Source organism: Dermochelys coriacea, chromosome 28 (assembly GCF_009764565.3).
Source record: "Dermochelys coriacea isolate rDerCor1 chromosome 28, rDerCor1.pri.v4, whole genome shotgun sequence".
NCBI classification, from domain to species: domain Eukaryota; kingdom Metazoa; phylum Chordata; order Testudines; family Dermochelyidae; genus Dermochelys; species Dermochelys coriacea.
The window spans coordinates 5,073,104-5,088,831 of record NC_050095.1 but is presented as its reverse complement, the minus strand read 5'-3'; the positions used below and the strand labels follow the sequence as shown (position 1 = coordinate 5,088,831).

Genomic DNA, 15,728 nt, shown 5'->3' with positions numbered 1-15,728 from the left:
ATCCAACAAGTCCTTGGGACGCATTGGAAACATTTTTTTAGTTCAAAAGGTGGAGACCGCTACCAGGGGAGAGGCTGGATTTTGACGAATAGGGTGGAGAATTTGAAAGTGGAAGGCCGCGTGGGCGGAAGTGATCATGAAATGGTCGAGTTCATGATTCTAAGGAATGGTAGGAAGGAGAACAGCACAATAAAGACAATGGATTTCAAGAAGGCAGGCGTTAGCAAACTCAGGGAATTGATTGGAAAGATCCCAAGGGAGGCAAGTCGAAGGGAAAAACAGCTCAAGAGAGTTGGCCGTTCTTCAGAAAGACATTGTTAAGGGCACAAGAACAAACTGCACCACTGCGTAGGAAAGATCGGAAGTAATGCGAGAGACACCCTGGCTTCACCTGGAGATCTTCAATTATCTGAAACTCCAAAAAAAAAAAAAAAAAAAAAAAAAAGAGTCCTACGAAAAGTGGAAACTGGATCCAATGACAAAGGATGAATATAAATGAGCGATTCAACTGTCTGTTACAGGAGACAGGGGAGTTGGCACCTCTGAGCCGCTATTTCAGGATGTCTGCAGACGCAGGAAGCCAACATTGTCTCGGTGTCCATTGGCGGGGGCTAACCAGGAGGGCTAGAAACTTAATTTAAAAATAAAAATGGAAAGCTGAACTCCCAGCACCCTGGAGACAGAGCGAGAGAGGAGACAGTCGGGGTGGGGGGGGGGTGTCCCAGGCTGGGGAGACTCCATTGGCGTCTCTGGCGTTTGGGGCATTTGACACTTGGGTTCACGTTCAGAGAGCAGCTGCTGCTCCCCCCCTGGGAATACCCGCTAGGACGTCGCCATCGGGAGAAGTTCCTGCCCAGGCACTTTACAGAAGGAAAATATTCTTCTGCTTGAGAGTGAAATTCCCACTAGGGCTGAGAGCCCTGCAAGCCCCCTACCCATTAAACCCGTTCACCTGGGATGACGAGGGGCCTTAGGCCTGGCTCGGGGCCTCAGCATGGCAGGGAGGGGATGTCATCCTCCAGCCCAAATGTAGTAAGACATTGGCAGGGCATTTACTGTGTGACCTTAGTCAGGGCTCTGCCCCTCCCTGTGCCTCAGTTTCCCCTTTTGACCCATAGGGATAATGCCCCTGTCCCCGCTTTGTAAAGTGCTTTGGGGCCTGGGGCGGAGATGCTCCTATAGGAACACTGCGCATGATCATGGCCATGACAGTCGGCAGACGCTCTCATCCCTTCTCTGGACAGTGGCTCTCTCTAGCTCTTCCAGCCGGGACAGCAGCCCCTGCTCCTGCTCCTCCAGAAACCCTCGCAGCTCCTGCCACTCCCAGACCAGCTTCTGCCTCTCGGCTGCCCTCTGGTTCTGCAACCACAGGGAGAGGGCGGGTGGGTGCCGGGGGAGACCCATAAATGCCCCTCCTGGCGGGTGGGGGGGTAATTTCCCAGAGCACGGGATCTCTTGCGCTGGGGGATGGGAAGCTTATTTACCCCAGGAAGGGTGGATGGATCAGGGCAGGGGTGAGCCGTACATCGCTCACAGGGGGGGACTTTTCTCCCCAAAACCTCATCCAATTGCTCTGGGCTAAACTCTCCATCTCTGCAGCCCACAGTTCCTCTCCTTCCCCCCCCCCCCCCAGGTGCTGGAAAGGCTCCCCGGTCACTGGGACATGCAGACACCCTGTGGGCAGGGGCTCTGGGCTCACACAGACTGACCCTCTCCTGGCCCAGCAGCCTCCTGCACCCTATGGGCACCATGCCACTTCCTGCTCCTCTTTTGTCCTGGCAGTGGGCACAGAGCAGCTCCATTATCTCCCCCTTCACCACCCAGGGGGCATGGGCGTTTGCGCAGAGGGCAGGCAGAGCTGGAAAGGCCCTGGGGGCATCGTGTGTCGCCTCCCCCTCCCATGGGAAGCACACGCCAGCTTTATGAAAGGGACTAGGGGAGATTAGAAAGACAACGCCAAGCCAGGTGCCCTCCCCTGAGCGATAGCTGGGGGCTAGAACCCAGGATTCCTGGCTTCCCTCCACCCGCGCTACCCACCAGACCCCAATCCCATCTCAGACTCTGGGATAGACTCCCCTCCCAGACCTGCCGATAGACCTGGCTCCCACCCCCGCTTTACCCACTAGACCCCACTCCCTTCCCAGAGCTGGGGGGCAAACACCTTCATGCCGCTAATCAGCAACTGCTGTTCCAGTGATTCGAGCGGGGGCTGGGGGAGTCCGAGAGCCAGGACTCCTGGGTTCTGTCTCGGCCAGTCTATCAGGGAGGGGGCCTAGCCGGGCACTGTCTCTCTTCTCCCCTAGTCCCTCTAACAAATCTGGTTCCCACATGCAGGGGAAGCTATGGGGACACATGATGCCCCAGAGACTTTAAGATCTGATTAGCCCTGGGTACATTCCCATGTCCCCTGTTCCCACTTGGAGGGGGGAGGAGATGGGGCTACCTTGTGCCTCTTGCAAGGCCATGAGAGGAAGAGATGGAAGATGCCCTAGGGGCCACCACTGGGCATCACACCAGGTCAGGTCCCAGCTCACTCCTGGGTTCTATCCTGGCTCTAGGAGCGTAGTGGGGTCTAGTGGTTAGACCAGGGGGTAGGGGGCTGGGAGCCAGGATGCCTGGGTTCTAATGCTTCATCTTGGGGGTGTTTGTCCCTCTGTGCCTCAGTTTACCCTTAGTAACTGGAAGCTGATTACTGCTTCTCGTGGGCTGTGGGAAAAGTTGGGGGCTTAGGGTCAGTGGGCATCCTCCCATCTCCCCCACCATGGCTCTTCCTCTCGTGGCACAGGACCTGAGAGTGTGCTCTCTACGCCATTATCTAAATCATTGATAAAGATAGTGAACAGAACCGGTCCCTGCCGGACCCCACTCGTGATGCCCTTCCAGCTTGACTGTGAGTCGCTGATTACTCTCTCAGAACGGTTTTCCAGCCAGTTCTGCACCCTCCTTATAGTAGCTCCATCTAGGTTGCACTTCCCTAGTTTGTTTATGAGGACATGATGCAAGACTGTATCAAAAGCCTTAGTAAAATCAAGATATATCACATCTACTGCTTCCCCCCAATCCACAAGGCTTGTTACCCTGTCAAGGAAAGCTGTCAGGTTGGTATGACATGGTTCGTTCTTGACAAATCCATGCTGACTGTCACGTATCATCTTATTATCTTCTCGGTGTTTGCAAATTGGTTGCTTATTTATTTGCTCCATTGTCTTTCCAGGTACAGAAGTTAAGCTGACTGGTCTGTATTTCCCCGGGTTGTCCTTATTTCCCTTTTTATAGATGGGCACTATGTTTGCCCTTTTCCAGTCCTCTGGAATCTCTCCCGTCTTCCAGGACTTTTCAAAGATAATCGTTAATGGCTCAGATAGTCAGCTCCTTGAGTGTTCCAGGATGCATTTCATCAGGCCCTGGTGACTTGAAGACATCTAACTTGTCTAAGTAATTTTTAGCTTGTTCTTTCCCTATTTCAGCCTCTGATCTTACCTCATGTTCACTGGCATTCACTATGTTAGATGTCAAATTGCTACTCGCCTCTTTGGTGAAAGCTGAAATAAGTCAGTTAACGCTTCTGCCATTTCCACATTTTCTGTTATTGTTTTCCCCCCCCCCCTCATTGAGTAACGGGACTACGCTATCCTGGGTCTTCCTCTTGCTTCTTGTGTACTTACAGAACGTTTTCTTGTTACCCTTTATGTCTCTAGCTAGTTTAATCTCGTTTTGTGCCTTGGCCTTTCTAATTTTGTCCCTACATTCTTGTGTTATTTGTTTATATTCATCCTTTGTGATTTGGCCTAGTTTCCACTTTTTGTAGGACTCTTTTTTGGAATTTCAGATCATTGAAGATCTCCTGGTGAAGCCAGGGTGGTCTCCTGCCAGACTTCCAATCTTTCCTACGCCATGAGATAGTTTGATCTTGTGCTCTAACTAACGTCGCTGAAAAACTGTCAAACTGTTTTTCCCCTTTTGATTTGCTTCCCCTGGGATCTTACCCACCAACTCACTGAGTTAGCAAAAATCTGCCTTCTTGAAATCCATTATCTTTCTTGCGCTGTCTTCCTTCCTACCAATACTTAGATTCATGAACTCTGCCAGTTCATGATCACTTTCACCCAAGCTGCCTTCCACTTTCAAATTCTCAGCCAGTTCCTCTCTATTTGTCAAAATCAAATCTAGAACAGCTTCTCCCCCTTCTGAAATAAAAAATTGTCTTCTGACACTCTGTACCTCGGGGAGATACCCTACACCCTCATGTTCATCTTTATGAAGTGATTGTGTGGGATCCAATGCAAAGTTAGTCATGTCAGGTGTCTTCGGAAGGCTCATGAGGCACTGAGCATGGCTGTTATAGTGATGTTACAGTAATGTTATAGGTTATAATTTCATGTATGTAGTTATGAGACTGAAAATGTATCCTCATGGCTTAAAATAAGCCCAGGCAAAAGCTCTCCAGGAACAGGGGAGCAGTTCACACCTCATCAGGGCAGGGATGGGACAAATCCAGCCCAGCCTTGCAGAAACAATGTACACTGGCTTAGGAAGCAACAAAAGAATCTGTTAGACTCGAGGGAGTCAACCCCCTTCCTTTGGCCAGTTTGGGACTGCAATGAGGTAATGCTCACTTGACTCTGAAGGGCAGGCAAAGCCAAGAGGGAAGTGTGACTGGTTGGGTCACAGAGACGTTGGTATGTTTTGACTTATAATCATTTAAAATCCATCTTTGTAGTTAATAAATCTGTTTGTTTATTCTACCTGAAGCAGTGTGTTTGGTTTGCAGTGTGTCAGAGACTCTCCTTGGGAGAACACGCCAGGTATATATCCATTTCTTTGTTAAATTTCGGGGGATGGATAGCTCAGTGGTTTGAGCATTGGTCTGCTAAACCCAGGGTTGTAGGTTTGATCCTTGAGGGAGCCATTTAGGGATCTGGGGCAAAAACTGGGGATTAGTCCTGCTTTGAGTCAGGGGTTGGACTAGATGTTGTAAATAATGTAACTGAATATTGTGACAGTGCTGAGTGAAGCAGGTTTGAATGGATCAGAGGAGAATCTCTTCTCCTGATTCTGAGTCATCAGATGAATTTCACTTGACACTCTCACTTTCATGTCATCTACCTCTTTGTGATGTTACTCCTGGGGGAATTCTGTGCCAAAATATTAAAAATTCTGCACCAAAGTTTAAAAATTCTACACACAATATTTTAAAATTCTGCATATTTTTTGGTCAAAATCATGCAATATAATCCAGCTAGATTCAATTATTTGTTCATTTAGTTAAACTACAATACAATGGCTGGAGAATGGGATTGGGGAGCATTGGAGAAAATCCCCAACTCCCCCTCTGTCTAACAGTAATGTAGCTAGTATTAACCCTTTACTTCTAGTGATTAGGCAACAAATATACACAGCCATATGCTCAGTGTTACATCATAAGCACCTGAAGACCAAGTGAGGGCTGGGGACTCAAACTCACAATTTCTACAGCCTACTCACCATGCCCAAAAAGGTCAATAGCAAACAGTTTATGGAGCACATCTTGATAGGAAATATTTTCAGACCAGTTCTAGTCAATAAAGCACCATAAACATTTATATGACCATACTGTCCTTTACATCACTCTGGCAACATAAAGGAGTCTTACCACTTTTACACCTTGTGGTGGGCCTGGCACCGCACCACCCTTTTGGGCTGGGGGATGCAGTGTCAGGACCTTGCCACTCCCAAGTTCATGTGATCACCTCTCTGTGGGCAGCCTGATGGGGCCTAATGACCTCCCTCCATGAAATCACCCCTTATTCAGGGTAGTGTTCCCTAACAGCCAGAGTTCATATAAATCACTCCTAGCTTCAGAGCAGTGCAGCCCAATGGCCAGGGTCCATACAATCACCCTCACAAGTGGGGTAGTGCAGCCTAGCAGCCAGAGTCCTGGTAACTCACCCCAAAAGTCCAGGCAGTGTGGCCCAATGGCCAGGGTCCATACTAGGGGTTGGGGGGACCCAGGCCCACCCTTTCCACCAGATCCCAACCCAGGTAGTGGCAAGGTCCCCTTGCCACCAGCTCAGCGGGGATCCACCCAAAACACACCAAGACTCTGTGCAGCTTTAACGCAGTTTTCACCTAAAGTTCCCCTGAGTCACTTCCTACCATAAACACCAGGTTCTCCACTTCAGGGGGTCCTCTGGTCTGTTTCCCTTCTGTGATGTACTCTGTCAGGGCACATCCTGGTTTGGCTGGCCTCCAGTTTCTGGTGTGCAAGCTGGCCCTCTTTGGGAGCTGGTAGCATGCCTCCTTCCCCTCCAGCAGTCAGCCCAGACTGAGCAGCTCTGCAGGCTTTTATACCTGCTCTCCAGCTGGAGCATGCCCAGCAGAGCCCCAGGGGTGGGGCTTCCTCTGGTAGGAAGGAAGGGTTAAGCCCTCTGGTACCAGTGCGGGGCTGCTTTGCCCCATCACACACCTGTTTTATATTCCCGGGAAGAATTCACTAAGAACAATGGGAACAATTCACCAAGCCAGCACGCTGCTACATTCTCCTCTGCCTGAGGAAACAGAGCCTGCCCCAAGCCTACCTCTTCCAAAATACCCCAAAGTCCTCCCCCTCCAAGCCGAGCATGCTGCAACAGTGAGCAAAATAGACAGAATGTCCCTCTCTCGCACACACATGAATACCCCCCCACCCCCAGGTGATGATTTATGTCTCCTCTGGCTGCTCAAATTGACCTGTCTGCACTGCCAGGGAGTGGGCACATGACCGTTCTTGCGGTTTCCCTTTACTGCCCTGTCAGACATCATTTTTCTGCAGGGGCCACGAATTCTGAGCACGTGCGGTGACGTGGGATTCCCCCAGGAGCAGTGATATGGGTTTCTATATATTTCCCGAAGGCTGTTTGGTCACCCAGTTGGATATTAGTTCAGTTTGATAGGATGTAGCTCAGATTTATTGGAGACTTTGAGACAAATGACTATTTGCTAAGGTCATTATTTCTTTCTCTAGTTTTGCTTTTCCCCCACCCTTCCATGATGACATGGAGAAAGTTCAAGTGCAGTTCTGTCAACAGGAAAGAACTCTCCAATTTACTGGACATGCTAACAAAGAAACAGCTGTGATTTAAAATCTCCACTCGGTAAATTTACCCTAACCAAGGCCAAGGATTTGGAAAGAACAGGGGTCAAAAGAGTACATACCCAGTTCTTGGTTTTCACCCCAGCAAAGGAAGCTATGGAGACCAATGAACCAAGGAACATTGTTTGTTCAACTCCACTTCCTTGTTCAGTGTCACTGATTACACTTCCAAAGGATCCATGGTTAAACTGAGAACAATCATCCTTCACTCTTTGGATCCAAAGTTTGTTCAGGAATTGAGAAAGAGAAGGAGTCTTTCAGAGGACATTCCTTCCCCATGGATCCCAAACTGGCTGCCTGATTGGGTAACAAGGGCTTTCCTGCTGTAGACATGATGGCAACCCAGTAAGGGAATGAATGTGTCAGGCTCCAATTTCAGACTGCAGGATACAACAATGTTGAGTCCTGATTCTATGGTTTTGTGTCTGATGTGTGGCAACACAACCAAGCTGATGGTGCAGATGCTTTGCTATTGAAGATGCTCTAAGCCAACAGGAGACAACGATGTACCGCTATCTACACATGGGGTTACTAAGTTGCTCAGAGGTGTGGATTTTTCACACCGCTGATCAATGTAGATAGCCAAATAAATGTCTGTAGTGTAAACCCGGCTTTGGTTTTATGCATTTACATCACTTCTCCTCTACCTCCTCTGACTTTGAAAGATTAAAAAGTGTGAAAAAAAGAGAGAGCTGTTTTTCTTCATGATGCAAACATTCCCACATAGCAGACCCCTTCCACCAACACACGGGGTAGAAGATCCAGAGATATATGAACTCACAGAAGTGGTTGGGATCTACGTTGGGACAAACCACAACTTGAGCCAAGGGTTCAGTTGTTGGCAATGGGGATTAAGAGAAAACGAATATACAAGACTAGAATTTGTGAGCTTTGAATATGTTAGTGTTATCAATGAAAATGAAATGATAGGTAAGTTATTAGTTAATGAGTAAGAGACCAATTATGTGATAATCTGAATTCTACTGGAAAACTGAAAGTTGTCTTGTTTTTTGTTTTGTTAGTCGTACAGGAAATGATGGCTAATCTTGAAAAGTTAATTTGATTTAATTTACTCCCTGTAGTGGAAGGAGTTCTGGTAGAAAACCTCACTCCAAAGGTTGGGGTGGGAGAATGTGTGTGAGAAAGAGAGTATAAGAGAATATTGGCCCAATATAGATTTTAATTTTTTGTATTTTAAATAGAACTTATTTTGCTTAGCTTCCAAGTCAATTTCTATTAAAAGGAAAACTACTCAAGGAGACAAGTTTTTACCCCATTGGACTGTAAGGGTCACTGACTTCCACACTTCTCTAATTTGCAAAGGAAAGGCATGACATCTGTCATAAGATGTGTCCAGCAGATAGGAAAGCTACAATTGTCAACCATCAATATCAAGGAAAAGGCTGAAGTTCATTGCCTCTCATGTCAAAAAGCCATCTAACGGCTGGTCTACACTGAAAAGCTATGTTGACATAGCCACAATTCTCAGGGGTGTGAAAAATCCACTCCCCTGAAAGAAGTAGTTAAATTGACCTGAGCCCCAGCGTAGACAGTGTTAGGTTGTCAGAAGAATACTTCCTGTGTTTGAAGGGTAGACATAGCCTTAGTCAGATTGATCCCCTATGGGAAGCAAGTCATTACATCAATTCCGATCTTGACCCACCTCCCTGTATGTGAGAAAGCTACTAGCATGGAGGGCTGGGCCAGCTGTCTGATCACCTGGTTCCTCAGCTGTAGCTACAGCTCTTTGTACCCATCCATCCAAAGACTGAGAGAAATGGAGAGTTCCAACTGTTGTCATTTTAGTAGCTTATTGTTCCTTTCTCTGTTTTTTGTTTTTAATAACTCGGAGATGCCCTGGTCTTTCTATTATAGCATGCTGTGACAGCCCTGTGCTCGTGTGACAGAAGCTTACCGGTGCCAACTGGCAAAGGGGTCGCTGTTCTTCACAAGATCTGACAATCTCACCACACCTCATACACTGCTTTCCCAATATTTATCCAGGAAGTGTAGCAGTGAGACCTCTACTGAAAGCTTGTAAATTATGGATACTCCTAATCACTGAGAGGTGTGTATGAGTCATATTTAAAGAATAATGTAACCGTGTGGAAAATTATGCCCATATGGCCTTGAAATGAAAGTGAGTCACCCCAACCATATGTCTTGGTGATCACGGACCATTCAACTGGGAGGGAATTGTCACCTCTCCCTTGCTAGCCAATTATATGATATATTACACAATTGTCAACCTTTGCACCCACCCAGAAAAGCCAGTGGAACCATCAAAGACAAACTATAGACATTGAAACGCTGTGGAAGTGAAAAGGACAATATGAGAATGAGGAGATGGTCCTTTCTGTGAATAAAGACAAAAGACTGATTCAGTTTATATCAGGGTGGAGAAAAACAGTCTGGGTGCATTCACCAAGGAGATCCCTGACGAGCCCTGGTGCTTCATGAAAGACACGGCCCTGGCTTCTAGGGACTAGCAATGGCTGGAATGAAGTGTGAGGTGAGAATCTACTTTATTAGCTAGGAAAGGTAACTATTCATAAGTGTAGATCACATTTTGTGTGTGTGTGGCGGGGGGGAGTTGTCTCTAACCACTTGTTTCCATCACTCACCTTTGTTTCTGTTTAAATCTCTATCCCTTCTCAAATAACTGCACTCAAGCGCTGTGTGTGATGCCGGAGCAGTGGCCTACAGTTAAATTGGTAATCTGGGATACACCATTGCTTTGGCAACAGAGGATCTGGGTTTTCTCTGAATATCTGGTGAGGAGGAGTTGGACACCAGACGGGGACACATTGAAGGAACTCAGGGGCTAGGGTGGATCTATTGTCAACTGGCAGGGCTGGTGTAGCCCAGAGGATACCTGAGTGGGTGACAGGCTGGGTGAGTTTGGTCGCTAACATCCCGCTGCCAAATCCCTCTTGCTAGTGGCAAGTGGCAACAAGGAGACTCGCAGCCCTGAGCACCCTGAGAAGGATCATAACGTGCATCTATGTTGATCCACCTGTCAAATCCACATAGGCAAAGGACCCACTAGCATAGTTCCCCAAATCCAAATAGCCCTAAAACTCTGCCCTGTGAAATCAAGGGATAAGTGCTCTTCGCTCTGTGAAAGCACGTAAAGAATCCAGGCTGTCAGTGATACATTGCTAACCAAGAGCTGTTATTCTTTTCTCAGGGCTTGTCTACGCTTGAAATGCTACAAAGGCACAACTGCAGAACCCCTCCCTTCCATGTACGTAATCCCCTAGAGGTGGTAGCTTGGTCAATGGGAGAATGCTTCCTTTGGCCTAGTGCATCTCCACAGGGGTTAGATCAGTTTAACTGTGCTACTTGGGGGTGGATTTCTCACATCCCTGAGTGATTTAGTTGGGGATTGGTCCTGCTTTGAGCAGGACTAGATGACCTCCTGAGGTCCCTTCCAATCCTGAGATTCTATGATAGTTACGCCAACTTCATTTTCTAGTGTAGACCTGGCCTCATTAAAGCCTCAGTAAAGTGTTTATCTGTGTTGTAGGGGGATGCCGCAGGATTCAGCCACACAAGAGTGAAAGCTAAGGAGGAAGGCTGACTTCTCTTTGAGGCTGTAGCTTAAATATGGACGATCATTTGGTTTCAGCGTTGAAATATTCAACCAGCTCCATGTGGATTACTCTGCCTAGATGAAGTTTTGGGGTTGGGGACTATGACTAAATGGCTAGACGACGCTTTGGATTCCTGTTTTAGGATTGATAAGGTTTTAGTATCTGTCATATGAATGGGAAGATTTGATTAAATTGATGACTTGAATCCTATTCAGTATCATTATGAACACATTCATTTACTGAGTTGGCCGTAACTTCATGCGTGTGTGTTCAACCCATAGTTAATTTAGTGGCATTTTAGCAGTTCAGCCTTCCTGATGTGTGGTTTTATTTGTGTCTTAGTTGAATGAAATGTCTCACAGGGATATCAAGTCATTTTTTCCTTACACAGCATGGGCTAGAACCATACAGGATGTGGACAGAGATAAGATGGTCCAGGTCAGAGCCTAATCATCTACCTATAAATTAGCCCTTTAGTCAGGGCCAGCCTTAGGGATAATAGCACCCTGGGCAAACTTGCATTTTGGTGCCCCTGGCCTCCATGGGTGTGGCACCTCCCCCATTACCCCATGGCCTCCCCACTCTCTCTTCCCCCCTAACCCCTGTACTGTGCCTCCTTCATTCCTAACCCCTGCACCCCCTCCTGCACCTGCGTGGGGAACCTGACGTGGTGCACAAAGCAGCTGGCCTTGCTGCTCACTCCCCCACTGGACTGCTGCTCCTCCACCCCCACAGCCCTAGGGGGCCGGGGTGGGGGGCAAGGAGCGGCACCAGGGCTTCCTGCATCCAGGTCACTTTCCCTGTGGGCGGCGTAAAGGGAGGGCAGGAGATGCCCAGGTGGGGAAGTGACCTGGATGCAGAGAGCCCCGGTGTGTGTGTTGTGGGGACTGTGTGAAGGAGAGTGTGTGTGTGTTGAAGGGATGGTGTGAAGGAGTTTGTGTGTGTTGGAGAGTGTGCGTGCGCCCGAGTGAGTGAGCGCGCTGTCTCTTTAAGAAAGCACTCGGGGTCAGGAACCTGAACTAGGCTTGTTCAGACACCAGCAGCTGCCAGCAGCTCCGGACCCAGAGAGCTGGGAATCCAAACCCTGAGCACGGTGCCCCCTTGGGTGGGCCGCCCTGGGTGGGGGCCCCTACAGCCCACCCCAAAGGCCGGCCCTGCCTTTGGTTCTCACAAGGCAGCAGCTGCGGGGGAAGCTCCCACTGGACTGTGGGCACCTCCGAGCATTGTGGAGAAAGAAGGAAATAGGAGCCACTAGTCTCTGTGACAGAGCATTTGGCTGTTAATGGAGCAGTGGAGGCTTCAGGCCCCCCCTCCCCCCGTGGCGATTTCCAGGAACGAGATTTGGGGGGATTTCAACTGCAAGAAGAAAATCTCTCCTCTTCCTGCCTAGCCTCGTTGGTCTCCTTTTCCCTTCTTGTTGCTTCCCCCTCACCCTCTCTTCTTTGCGGGTGGGAAGATGCAGAAACAAGACCTAGCCTGTCCGAGACACAGGATCTGTACTCAACAGCATGGGGGGATGAAAGCGTGGGCTGTAGGTCACTCTTAAATATTGATAATATGTGTGTGTGTGTGTTAGGGGAGAAGGGATGGAAACAACGGAGAACTGACAGTGGGGCTATCAGATTTCCCCACAGATTAATAGGACTCCCTCCAGCCCACTTTCATCCATCTCCTGAAGGAACAAGTAGGAATTGCCTTTGGGAAGATCCCACTTTTAATAACTCAGGTGTGTTGGGATTTTTCTCTAAGACCTTTTCCACACGGTTGCCAAGAAATTAGCTCAAATCCAGGCTTGGCACTGAGGGTTTGGGTTTTTTTTACTATTATTTTTAATTTTTACAGGCATATGGCAATACAGCACTGAGGTGGCCAAGCTATTTTTCTACAGCTATTTCATTTTCAACACTGATTCCATTTTATACACATTTGCAACACCTACAAACAGTCATTTCATTCACAACCCCACTTCTGTTTCCTCCACATCTGTCCGATAAAGGGAAGCATTTCCCATATCATAGGATTATCTAGGAGATCTTTGCTGTAGGGCCTGAGTTACAAATCCTTTGGGAACCAAATACATGGGCATTTGGCACAGTTCCATGACACTTACTGTGGAACTCTCTCCTCAGATCATCTGAGACAATACTGTCAAGTGAAATTCCAGAGCAGGTGATAACTGATGATTCAGAATCAGGATAAGAGATTCTCCCATCACATTGTCCTCTGATCCATTCAAACCTGCTTCACTCATCACTGTCTCAATTCTGAGTTATGTTATTTACAAAATTTTTAGCATCTTCATACTGGAGGAAAAAACAGCTCACGAAAGCTTCTGCTCAAATAAATTTGTTAGTCTCTAAGGTGCCACAAGTCCTCCTGCTCTTTTTGTCCCACAAGTGGCTTTGCCAATAGAAGGAAGTAGATTTTCAACTCCAAGTGATCACAGTGTTTACAATCCATTTGAATTCTCCTTCCGGGTCTTTGACACTTTCATCTCCAGCCATAGTGATTCTGATATAGGATTAAAGAAGTCAAAGCATCATCTCCAAGGACAAACAGCTGAGAACACTGCACCACACAGCACTTTGAGAGGCAGAGGGATAGAATGCAAAGAAGATAAACTCTGCATGCCTCAAACAGGAGGCAACATTTCTGCAGTGATGGAGAAGCAGGGAATCTCTGAGTCACCCCCTCTCCTCCCAGTGTCACAGAAGCTGAAATGACTTTTTTTCCTGCTTCTGCTCCTCTTCATTTAAAATTCATTTCAATATAATGAAAAAAAGTTCCAAAAATAACTGCTCTTCAGCACAACCCAGAGCAACGTGAGAACAACTGGGAATGATACAAGCTGCATCACTGGTGACTCTTAACAGTAACTTTGCAATAGGAGGAATGGCATAAATGTGATGCTCCCAGTTTTGTGGAAAGAGGGGCCCACTCCCATTACTCATGGGACAACGGAGTTGATAGAACGGTCAATCAGGTCCACAGCATAACAGGATAAACGGCAAAAAGCAAAAATGGGCAACTCACCTGGACAAACTGAGGGATAACGGTGCTGCAAATAATTCAAGCAGCTTTAATGGTTACTACGTGGGAATTAGCAAAACGATTACTAAGGTTAAATTTTTGTCATGGGTATTTTTAGTAAGTCACAGACAGGACATGGGCAATAAACAAAAATTCATGGAAGCCTGTGACCCGTCCTTGTCTTTCACTAAAAATACCCCAGCGGTGGGGAATAACAATTGGAGCCCTGCGGGGGGGATGACTGTTAGCTGCAGCTCTTGCTCTGGTGGCCGACTTAGCTCGGCCCCTACTCTGGCCCTGTGGGTTGCTCTGGCCCTGTGGACTTACCACTGGCACCAGGATGATGGTGGTTCCTACTTTGGCCCCAGGGGCTGACAGCTGCAGAAACGGGGGGCCATTCAAGTGACAGAATCCATGACCTCTGTGACAGAATTGGATACTTAACCATTAAAAAAAAAAGTGTTGATATCTCTAGAAGTTTTTATGGTGTTTAGCTCCCTTGCAAATTTTCTGATGTTTAAGAAGGGCTGAGTGATCAGTCAGGCTTTTCCCGCACTCATAGCATTCATATGGTGTCTCCCCTGTGTGGATTCTCTGATGTGTAGAAAGTTGTGAGCTCTGAGTGAAGCTTTTCCCACACTCACAACACTGATAGGGCCTCTCCCCTGTGTGTATTCGCTGATGTGCAATAAGGTTTGAGCTCTGAGTGAAGCTTTTCCCACACTCGCCGCATTCATAGGGTTTCTCACCTGTGTGGATTCTCTGATGCGTAATAAGAGCTGAGTTGTCAGTAAAGCTTTTCCCACACTCGCAGCATTCATAAGGCTTTTCCTTGGTGTGGATTCTCTGATGCGCAATAAGATTTGAGCTCCGAGTGAAGCTTTTCCCGCACTCAGCGCATTCGTAGGGCTTCTCATCTGCGTGGATTCTCTGATGTGCAATGAGGTTTGAGTTTTGAGTGAAGGTTTTCCCGCACTCGCAGCACTCATAGGGTCTCTCGCCCGTGTGTATTCTCTGATGTGTAGTAAGGTCTGAGCTCCGAGTGAAGCTTTTCCCGCACTCGCAGCATATGTAGGGCCTCTCTCCCGTGTGGATTCTCTGGTGTTGAAGAAAGGCTGAGCTGTCACTGAAGTTTGTCCCACACTTGCAGCATTCATAGGGTCTCTCCCCTGTGTGGATTCTATGATGGGTAATAAGGGATGAGCAGACACTGAAGCTTTTCCCGCACTCACAGCATTCATAGGGCTTCTCACCTGTGTGGATTCTTTGATGGGTAATAAGGGCTGAGCAGACACTGAAGCTTTTCCCACACTCACAGCAACTATAGGGTTTCTCACCTGTGTGGACTCTCTGATGCGTAGTAAGTTCTGAGCTGTGAGTAAATCTTTTCCCACACTCACCGCATTCATAGGGTTTCTCACCAGTGTGGAGTCTCTGATGTACAAGAAGGTTTGAGTTGTGAGTGAATCTTTTTCCGCACTCACTGCATTCGTAAGGTTTCTCACCTGTGTGGATCCTCTGATGTCTAATGAGGTTTGAGTTCTGAGTGAAGGTTTTCCCGCACTCACCGCATTCATAGGGTTTCTCACCTGTATGAATTCTCTGATGTTTAATAAGGGCTGAGCAGCAACTAAAGGTTTTCCCACACTCGGTGCATGTATTTTTCCTCTTTCCCCTGAGGCTTTCCTGCTGGGCAATGGTTTCCTTCAGGTCCTTCTGAGTTCCCCGACAGTAAATTAATTTACCCAATTTCTCCCCTGGCTGGTTTCCCTGCTCTCTCTCTGGTCTGTGCTGAATCTCACGGGCTGTTCCCTGCTCGGGACTCCTGGACACATTCCCTTTTGATCTTTGCAATAATGCTCCGTGTGATTCCACTTGCTCCGCAACTTCCTGCTGAGAATTCTGCTCCTTAGTCTCACGTAGCATCACGTCACCTGTCGTGATACAGACAGAAACCTCAAACAGGGATAGAAAAGGGAAGACCAAACCAA

General features: G+C 47.7%; 2 protein-coding genes and 1 long non-coding RNA gene across 53 annotated transcripts in view; 2 read left to right on the top strand and 1 right to left on the bottom strand.

The window, feature by feature from the left end:
* LOC119849376 (zinc finger protein 420-like) overlaps positions 1 to 15,728 on the bottom strand; it is a 3,142,523-nt gene that overhangs the window by 723,573 nt on the left and 2,403,222 nt on the right. Inside the window, exon 8 of one of the 44 annotated variants that reach the window (XM_043503782.1) lies at positions 12,414 to 15,671. The exons of the other annotated variants lie outside the window; for them this stretch is intronic. Coding sequence (XP_043359717.1) covers positions 14,209 to 15,671 — 1,463 coding nt within the window. The 3' untranslated portion in view covers positions 12,414 to 14,208. Of the gene's footprint in view, positions 1 to 12,413; positions 15,672 to 15,728 lie in introns of those variants that run through there. 44 annotated transcript variants of the gene reach the window in all.
* Positions 1 to 15,728, top strand: part of LOC119849403 (zinc finger protein 501-like) — a 1,099,011-nt gene that overhangs the window by 835,152 nt on the left and 248,131 nt on the right. The window lies entirely within an intron of this gene.
* Positions 7,201 to 13,308, top strand: LOC122457762. Its single transcript, XR_006277435.1, has 3 exons — positions 7,201 to 7,338; positions 11,929 to 11,932; positions 13,298 to 13,308. It is a non-coding gene; the product is annotated as an uncharacterized LOC122457762 (long non-coding RNA).